The following is a 10,291-nucleotide window of genomic DNA, read 5'->3' on the forward strand; positions in this document are numbered from 1 at the left end:
AAATAATTTCAAAAACCACGCCTTTTGAAAATATGTTTTTAAAAAACCCACGCCTTTGAAAATATATTTTTAAAAAACCCACGCCTTTGAAAATATGTTTTTAAAAAATCCACGCCTTTGAAATAATAATTTTAAAAAATCCACGTTTTTGAAAAAATAATTTTAAAAAATCCACGCCTTTTGAAAAAATAATTTTAAAAAATCCACGCCTAGGGTTATTGTCTTTGAAAAATGATTTTTATAAAATTAACGCCTAGGGTTATGGGCCTTGAAAAAATATTTTTAAAAAATCTATGCCTTGGGTTATGGACCCTTGAACAAAATATTTTTAAAAAATTCACGCCTTATTTTAGTAACACATTTTTTGATTTTTTTAATTAAATAGAACATTTATTTAATAATTTTGAGTATTTTGTTGTTCTTTTTAAGTTGTCTCCATTTTAAATGACATACACTTTAACGATATTTTTTATTATATATACTTAACTAAATAAGTATTTTAACACACATATTTAACAATCTTAAAAACTAACAAAAAATTAAAAAAATTATATAAAAAAACATGAAGCACATTTAAATTCCCTAAATATGTTGCACAGTTCTGGTCCCATTTCGTTATAAACTTATTAAGTAATGGTTGGTTGCAGGTCACGATAATACTGTCCCGATCTTTGTTCCCCTCTTTATTTCTTCAACATTTCATCGGCAGCGGCACAGACTTCATTCCACGAGTAAACCATATCTTCCGATTTGGTGAAACGCGAACACAAAGCCATACGAATGAAATATACATCACGAATCTTCGATGGGACCATATGGATATTGCCACGACCATTAATCAATTTCAGGAGATTTTCGCTTAACTCATTGGGTCCCTTAAGGCGGAAGCATACCAAACCCATGTTGACATCACCGACAATTTCAAAACGATCATCGGCCCGGCAGAGGGCAGCAAATTCTTGGGCGAATTTACAGTGGCGTCTAATGTGGGCCTGGAGATTTTCAACACCATACAGACGCAAGACAAACCATAGCTTCAAAGCACGGAAACGACGACCCAAGGGGATTTGCCAATGGCGGTAATCGGGTGCGGAACCTTGCATATCGTGACGCAAATACAAGGGGTCCACATTGAAGGCATCCACCAACCAGGTGGGATCTTTCAGCCACATGGCACTGCAATCGAAGTTGACCAACAACCATTTGTGGGGATTGAAATTGAAGGAGTCCGCGGTCTCAATGCCCTTCATCAAATGGCGATATTCAGGGCAGATGAAGGCCGATCCAGCATAGGCAGCATCAACATGGATCCATACATTGTATTTGTTGCCCACGGCGCCGCATTCATCCAAGCGATCAAAGGCACAGCTGTTGGTGGTGCCCAGGGTGACGACGGCCTATAAAACCATAAAACAAAAAATCAGTAAAAATTCTATTCGAAAAATATATCCTCCAAACTTACATAGAAAGGTATCAAACCGGCTTCCAAATCTTTTTTAATGGCAGCCTCCAAGGCCTCACCACGCATACTGTTCTTTTCATCCGAGGGTACAGAATGCATTTTAACACCACCCAATAGGCCTGCCCGCTCCACCGAGGAATGAGCCTGCGATGAGTTATAGCCCACCAATTTGGAGACAATAATATCATCAGTCCAATCGGGATGTTCCTTCTTAACCTCCTGAATCTTCTTAGCCTTGGCACCCAACAAACCAACCAATGTGGCCTCACTGGCTGTACCCTGGATAACACCGCCACCCTTGCCGCCGGAACAGGCCAAAAATTCCTTGGGCAAACCAATCATTTTGCCCAACCAATCCATCATGACCACCTCCAATTCGGTACAGGCGGGACTGGCAATCTGTAGGGAAATAAAAAATTATTATTTGGAAAGCAAAAGAAAATAATGGCTTTTTGGACCTACCCATGAGAAACCAATACAGGCAATGGCACCACTCAACATATCAGCCACAATGGCTGGATATGAATTGGCGGTGGGGAAATAGGCATGGAATTTGGGACTATGCCAATGTGTAACACCGGGCATAATAACCCTTTCAATGTCACTCATAACATCCTGCCAGGAGTCGGGTTTCTCGGGAGCGGAATCGGGAATCAAGGGACGCAAGTAGCCAGGCTTTACATCGGCCAGGACGCGGCTGGAAATAAAAGAATAAGAAAAAATAGTTAAAAATATTTTTAAAAACAATATTAAAAAAATATTTTTAAAAATCCACACCATGTGTAGGTCCATTAAAAATATTTTTAAAATCCCGCGCCTTTTGTTGACCCTTGTAGTGTATAAAAAATATTTTTAAAAAATATTTTTAAAAAATATTGTCTTAAAAAAATATTTTAAATTATCCCGCTTGTCGATAATACTGGAAAAACAAAATTTTTTGTCTCGACTTAAGCTTTGAAGGATTTCCCATGATTTCATTTTAATTTTCTAAAGCCAAAATGTTATATTCAAGTTATTACCAAGGTAATAAATCGCTTCAAGTAAATAACCTACCCTCCTCCCCTCCCTCTATTACTTCCTTTAACCTTCATTAATGAACTCCGGAACGAAATGCCAAAAATATACCTATAGAACAAAAAATAACTAAACCTTGATGCAGATTATAAGAACACACTTCGCATTTCCATGTTCGAACAATCACATTTCATAGATACAACAATAACAGCACACAAAGTTTCTAGTATTTAATTTTATTTCAATTGAAGCAAGACACAAAAAAAGAAACGTTTCTAAATGAAACCTTGACACATAGATATTTTTTGTTTGTTATGTTTATTAACTAGTGAAACGTGGTAGACAAGTAATTGTACATTAAGATACACAAAATGTAGCTACAATAATATCAAAAAAATGAAATAAAAATGATAAATGTCTGGTGAAACTGTAATGGAGAGAATTGCACAGATAACCCACTAGGGCAGGGAACTAATTGTGAAATGAATTTATGATAATTAAAAAATTGTAATAAGTTGAATTTTAGACTATAAATCTTTGGAAATCATTTGCGGTATACATTCCCAATAAATTGTACTAGTGAAGGAACTAACATTGCAGCTAAATCACTAGTGCATGGAACTAGTTATGTGATAATATTAATTAAAAAGTTATCAGTATGGATAAAAAAGCTAAAGAATTTTTGAAAAAGCAAAAGAAACTAGTCTCTAGTTTTTGATATCAGAAAGTAACCTCAATGATAATTAGGAAGGTAAAAATATCTCCTAGTTAGGAACTAGTCTCCAGCTTTGAGATCAGAAACTAACTTTCTAAATTTTTTCTCAATTCTCTTTCATCTTAAATGTTGGAAGTCGAGGACCACGTACCTAATCAGATAAACAAATAATAACTTAGTAACAGTTTAATTATTAAATAACTAGTTCCTATCTCCAACGGAATCTTTACACTATAATAATGTCTAGGTTGAAGTGTAACAAAAATCGTGTATTTTTCGAAATAAATTAACTACCTATTTCAATATCAATCACTAGATTCCATGGGCCTTTTTAATTAACCTTAACTAAGTTGAGTAAGAGAAACTTAATTGAAAGAGCAAAATTCATATTTTGGAACTAGGAATTAGTTTCTAGTTCAGTGATATTAGGCCAATTTTTTTTAATTTATTTGTATTTCCCCTTCAACTTCGAGAAGGACCTCAATATTCTAAAATTTCAACTAAATTTCAAATGTATATCTAAGTAACACAACAACTAGTTCCTCACTCCACTGGGAACATATATTGTCAACCATTAGGACCCCTATTCAATTATATTATTCATAATAATGTCTAGGTCGGAATGTTAGAAAATCGTGTATTTTGCGGAATAAATTAACTACATTGTTTCAATATTAATCACGAATTTCGAATGGCCTTGTTAATTAGCCGTTGGTGGGAAGAAAAAAACATTGGGGGTATAAAAATAGTATGTTGGAATTGGGAAATAGTCTTTAGGTGTTGGAAGAGTTCAATATTTTGTTTTCAGTATTTCTTCTTCAACTTCAGGGAGGATCAAAAAATAATATTTTAGTTCACACATTAGAACCCTAATTCAATTATTTTATTGATAATAATGTATAGGTCAATGTATCGTGTATTTTGTGGAAAAAATTAACTATTTTGTCTCAACCTAACCCTCTTTTCAACCTAATCTAACCTTGTCACAATATCAATCACAAATTTCAATATACATTTTGTTATTTAGCCGTAACAAAGAATTTAGGGAAAACAATTGAAATTATTTGATTTAGGAAAACAATTGAACTAGTTCAAAGGAACTCCGCAAAATGAACAATCGGTACTATTCTACAAAAGAAACATTCGTCCCTTTACTATAGTTCCTTGTCCTCCACTTTATTCTTTTTGCACTCGTTCACCTAGTTGCTTTTGATCCAAACGTTCATCTAGATCATTCCGTTCATTGACGCGAATTAACTGAAATGAACCAATGAACGGTTGAAGTAAAGAGGAATTATGGAATTAAATGCATGGACTAGTTCCTTTGCCGCTTTCAAGTACTGCTTCAAGAACTAGAAAGTACAAAATTCATATTTTGGAATTTGGAACTTGCCTAGTTCTTACAGAGCTTATGTGCTATTAGATCAAAAATTTCCCAAGAAATTAAGCTGCCATTTTTTTCTTTAATTTCTCGGTGTTGTTCTCCCTGCTTCGATGATGGTCTAAACATAATATTTTAAACTTTAAACTTACCCTATTCATTAGGACCCCTATTCAAATATTTTTATTCATAATAATATCTAAGTCACAAAGTCATGAATTTTGCGGAACAAATTAACTACTCTGTTTCAATATCAATCACGAATTTCAATAACAACTTTCAATTAACTCCTAATAACCAGTTTTGACGGAGAAACAATGAAAATATTAAAATATTTGTTTAATTTGGAACTAGTCCCTAGTTCATGTATAAGTTCAATTATCAATATCTAGTCAATATTTTCTGTCGGCATTTCTTATTATCTTCTTTAATTTCGAGGATGGTCCTAAATATTATTTCAAATTGATATTCAGTTTGTAAAATCAATATTCTAGTAACATTACAAATATTTCAACACTAGTTCCTTTCTCCACTGGGAAACACATTAGGACCTCTATTTATTTATGTTATTTTGTAGAATAAACTAATTATTTTGCAGAATAAATAAACTACTTTATTTCAATATCAATCGCGAATTTCAATAATCATTTTCAATTAGCCATTAATAACTTGTTTTGATAGAGAAAACACTATAAGTATTAACATGACATTTCGGAATTTGGAACTAGTCTACTAGTTCATGTAGAAGTTCAATGATACTGGATCAAATTTTTTTAATTTTCTGTTTTCTTGTCTTTTACCTTCAAAGATGGTATATACAAATTAATATTTTAAATTTGATACTAGTTCCCAAAATCAATATTAGTATTTTAAATTTGTATTTTAAAATTTGCAACAATGTTAAAAATAAATTTCTTAGTAACCTGACAATTATTTCACAACTAGTTCCTCTCTCCACTGGGAATACACTGTAACACATTTTAGGCCCCTATTCATTTATTTAAATTCATAATAATGTCTAGGTCAAAAAATCGTGTATATATTTTTGTTTGAATAACTTAACAACATTGTTTCAAGATCAATTGCAAAATTTCAATAATAAACCTTTTTTCAATAATTAGCCATAAATACGTTGTATGGGAGGAGGATAAATACAAATTTGAAAGTATAATTCATTGATCTTATGCTAATTAACTGAAACATTATTGAATTGCGCACACACACAAAAAGTTCTTTCAAATACTTTCATTTCCGTTTTTTAATTTTTTTCATCCAAAATTACCTTCATACATCGAACTTGTTTTGTGTGATTACATTCTCTTCAAATCGAATCGATTTAACTTGAATTGAGTCACCTGAATTATTGGAATATTTACCGAACACCTGTCTGAAACCGGAATTTGTAACAACTTTAACACTGACTTTGTTTTCAGAAACTGTTAATTCACATTTAAAGACCATTCTAAGCTGTGGCTTAATGTCGGAATTAAAACAAATAATAAATTAGAAATACTGAAAGCGCTGATGAAATATTTCAAGGGAAATAACATCATATTGGGAATATTGAATTACTAACATATGCGTCAAAGGTTTTAGAAATATGTGAGCAAAGGGATTCTAATAGAAACCCAAAAAAACTTCTTAGAAACGACTTTCTGTGATCGAAGATGCTGCTATAACTGCGCACAAGACCTTCTTATAAAATACCAATTTCTTCTAGAAGTCCTAAAGGTGATATATTCTCAAAGAAAGCTATTAAACTGTAGTCTTCAACCTAAAGGTCTTAAAATCGCCACAGATTTTCTTGTATAAGACCAAATGGTCTTCTTAATTTGTATTTTATTATAATTCATTTTGGAGATATTCTACTTACCGATCTCTGATGTTTTCCAAATATTCAGCAATATAATCGACCATTGATTTGGCAAATTCACGGAATTCTGGGGCCTCCATATCGATCTGACAAATTAAAAGAGAAAAATATATAGATAATAAAAATGATTATTTTGAATATGTATACCAAGAAAATAATTATTTTAAATCTGATAATCACATAATTTTAAAATTTGCTTCTAAACATTTCTGATCCGATCTAACGATGTCATGTCATTCCCTAGGCGGATCGATATTTTTCTCGGTTCGTTCCACAAATGGAACTAGGTCATTAATTTAATTCCATAGTTCATTTTAGTTCAGTTTATTGACCGAATTAACCGACACGTTCCAGTGAATAATTATATGTCAGTTAATTCGGTCAATAAATCCGAAAGATCTAGATGAACGATTTGAGCTGAAGAAACTAGGTGATCAGGAGCAAAATGGACGAAAACAGAGCCTGGTACAAATCGTTCCCTTTGCAGAATACTCCCTTTGAACTAGTTCAATGGCATACCATTCGCAACACATTGAAATATTCCCCGGAGATCCAATAAAATATATTTATTATTGATCGGAACTAGGTGAACGAGAGCAAAATTAGCGAAGAATAGGGCCTAGTAAAGATCGTTCATTTTGCAGAATAATTCCTTTCCAGAATAAGTCCCTTTGCAGAATAGTTCCTTTCAACTTGTACGTTCAGGGATGACCCAACTCTACTTCGATGGCATACCGTTTGCAACACGTCGAAATAATTCCCGAAGATCCCATAAAATATATTTATTATTGATCGGAACTAGGTGAACGGGAGTCAAATGAACAAAGAATAGGGTCTAAAACCAATCGTTCATTTTGAATAATAGTTATTTTGAACTGGTGCATTCTAGGATGACCCAACTCTACTTTTTTGTTTGAAAAACTGCGAAATATTCCCCGGAGATCCCATAAAATATATTTATTATTGATCGGAAGTAGGTGAACGAAAGCAAAATGAATGAAAAATTAAGCCTACCATCGTTCCTCTTGCAGAACATGTAGTTCTTTTGAACTGGTGCGTTCAGTGATGACCAAACCCTACTTCGATGACATACCGTTTGCAACACGTCGAAATATACCCTGGAGATAATATATTAATTATTGATCCGAACTAGGTGAATGGTAGCAAAATCAACTAAATGAACGAAGAATAGGGCTTAGTACCGATAGTTCCTTTTGCAGAATAATTCGTTCAGGAATGACCCAATTCTACTTTTTTGGTCATTTGAAAAACGCCGAAATATTCCCCGGAGATCCCATAAAATATATTTATTATTGATCGGAAGTAGGTGAATGGTAGCAAAATGAATTAAATGAACAAAGAATATGGTCTAGTATCGATCGTTCCTTTTGCAGAATAGGTCCTTTGAACAAGTTCGTACCGAATCTACCCAACTCTACTTTGTTGTCATTCCGTTTGCAACACGCCGAAATATACCCTGGAAATGGAATAAAATATATTTATTATTGATCCCAACTAGGTAAAAGGTACCAAAATTAATTAAATGAATAATGAATGGGGTCTAGTATCGATCGTTTGTCTTGCAGAATAGTTCCTTTGAACTTCGAATTTGAACTAAGTTTGGAAGAAATAATAAGATGGGCAAAGTTTGGATGAAAACAACATTTTTTGAAACAAATTTGTCCAAAGAAACATGGGGTCTAGGACCAATGTTTAGAACCATAATCGGTTTGTAGAAATGTCGGTATAGGTACACTTTTTGGTATGTTCCCTATATTTTTATTTCAAGTACCTGTCAGTATATGTATGGTCGGGAACGAAGGCGATACCCTCCAGGACATTGGTATTCCAATCAATAATATATATATCTTAAGGGATCTCCCTGGAATATTTCGACGTTTTGCAAGCGGAATAACAACAAAGTAGAGTAGGGTCGTTTTGGTAGGACCCTACTCTACTTTGTTGTTATTCCGCTTGCAAAACGTCGAAATATTCCAGGGAGATCCATTAAGATATATTTATTATTGATTGGAATAAAAGTCAATGTTAATATTGCCATGTCCGGCTGTCTCTTGAAATAGACGATAGTTCTAGCTCCTATCGTACCTTTTGCGGAATAGTTTCATTAAACTATTTCGTTGCGGTACAACGCAATTATACTTCATTGTCCCTTTGCAAAACGACGGAAAATTTCTTGGAGATTCCATGCCATGTCCGGTTTTCTCTTGAATTAGACGATAGATCTAGTTCCGATCATTCCTTTTGCAGAATAGTTCCTTTAAACAAGAGTGAAAAACAGTTTTGCTGACTATTTTTGATATAGATTCTTTTTTTCAATGTCTCTAATATAGAGTACACGGTCTAGAATCGGCAGTTTGATGATTTGGGCTCCCACACAAAAGGATGATCAGCTTCATGTTCGGTATTTTGAAGATTTATGTTTCAAATTCCTAGTGAATGAAAAATGTATTTCCAGAACATGTTCCATATGCATATCACATGTTTGAGGGTAAAAAAAGTACGGTCCGGCAGAACATAACGACGTTTTTAGTTAATAAGAATTCATTGACATTCGAAAATTTTCATATTCAGAATAGCTCTGCTTAGGTCTATAAAACGTAGATTTATATTGTTGAGGTGTGTGTAATTGTTGTTGTATGATTTTTTATTATTTTTATTTTATTTATTTATTAATTTTTTTTAAACCAACTCACCGAAACATTCGTATCCAATTTATCCTCATTAATTTTGAATTTCGATTCGTTATTAGTAGTTACAGAATCTTTCTTGTCAGACATGATGGTGTTTGGTTAGTTAGCACGTTTTCTGGTTTGTATGGATTTCGAATTCAAATTTTGGATTTAGGAAAAGAATTAAATTTGGAAATTTAAAACAAAATTAAATTATTAATAGGTAAATTTGGAATAAATTATTTAGGCCAAACATTGAACAAAACAAACAGAAAGCATGCTTAAACATTTAAGAAGTTCTCAGACAAAAAATTTAAATAAGAAATAAAAAATTAAACATTCAAGGCAAAATGAGACATCACATTTTTTGTTGTAAATAAAAAAACGAGTAGTTAAATTAATGTAAATTAACTTTAAAGATTTTTTTAATTTATTAATAGAATACTATTAACAAACAAAAAAACTTAGTATTGAAAAATTAAAACATGAATTAATGAATATTTTTAAATGGCAGAATAAACACAATTATAATAATTATACATTCGAAATATAGGTAGACTAGACAGAAAATCTTTAGACAATAATAACAATTAATATAAAAATAACACAAAAAATCATACCCAACACAATGTACATATCATCTCGACAAATTAACAATGGACAGACGAAAAAATGTAAATGTTCCTTATTAAATAATAGTTTATTTAAATCGTTAATTATTATAAGGGCCATGGAGGATAGCTAATTATGTTTAAGACAAAATCAAGCAAATGTTTTAGATTTAAGAAAAAAATTAAAACAACAGCTTTAGTTTTTTTTGTTTAATTGCATGCAATAACATCATACAAACAATTACAAAAACAACAAATATTTAAATCGACAAAACTGACGACCAGCTTATAATAAAAATAAACTCGCTCGCTGTTCTAGTTAGCCTTGATATGAAACTAAACAAAGAGAATCAAAAAGAGCGCAGCTTAATTTTAGTTTTTTATTTTTGTTAATTTTTTCTTAGAAACATTTTTAGCCAAGATTTACGAAATAAATACTATGGCCAGATGTGTGTTAACATGACCAGTACAGCAAGTACCTAGCGGTAGTCAAATATTGAAAATTCAATGCAATACCACCAGTTAAGCCAAGTCAATTCCAATCA

General features: G+C 32.3%; 1 protein-coding gene across 1 annotated transcript; it reads right to left on the reverse strand.

Annotated features, from left to right (window-relative positions):
• Nucleotides 1-683: 683 nt before the first annotated feature.
• LOC133338733 (aromatic-L-amino-acid decarboxylase) lies at nucleotides 684-9,234 on the reverse strand. Its single transcript, XM_061546856.1, has 5 exons — nucleotides 9,160-9,234; nucleotides 6,446-6,531; nucleotides 1,925-2,159; nucleotides 1,463-1,861; nucleotides 684-1,397 (listed from the first exon to the last, which is right to left on the reverse strand). The coding sequence occupies exons 2-5, from the start codon at nucleotides 6,523-6,525 to the stop codon at nucleotides 684-686; spliced, it is 1,428 nt and encodes a 475-aa protein (XP_061402840.1). The 5' UTR covers nucleotides 6,526-6,531; nucleotides 9,160-9,234.
• Nucleotides 9,235-10,291: the final 1,057 nt, after the last annotated feature.

This window comes from Musca vetustissima, unplaced genomic scaffold, assembly GCF_032173495.1.
Source record: "Musca vetustissima isolate MV318-11 ecotype Yass unplaced genomic scaffold, APGP_CSIRO_Mvet_v1 utg12465, whole genome shotgun sequence".
NCBI lineage: Eukaryota > Metazoa > Arthropoda > Insecta > Diptera > Muscidae > Musca > Musca vetustissima.

Bases quoted from the DNA above. Each gene is read 5' to 3' on its own strand.
- LOC133338733 (XM_061546856.1), bottom strand. From the start codon at position 6,525: ATGGAGGCCCCAGAATTCCGTGAATTTGCCAAATCAATGGTCGATTAT. The intron at 1,862-1,924 runs GTAGGTCCAAAA...ATTTCCCTACAG, and splicing joins CCTGTATTGGTTTCTCATGG to ATTGCCAGTCCCGCCTGTAC. The intron at 1,398-1,462 runs GTAAGTTTGGAG...ATGGTTTTATAG, and splicing joins CCGGTTTGATACCTTTCTAT to GCCGTCGTCACCCTGGGCAC.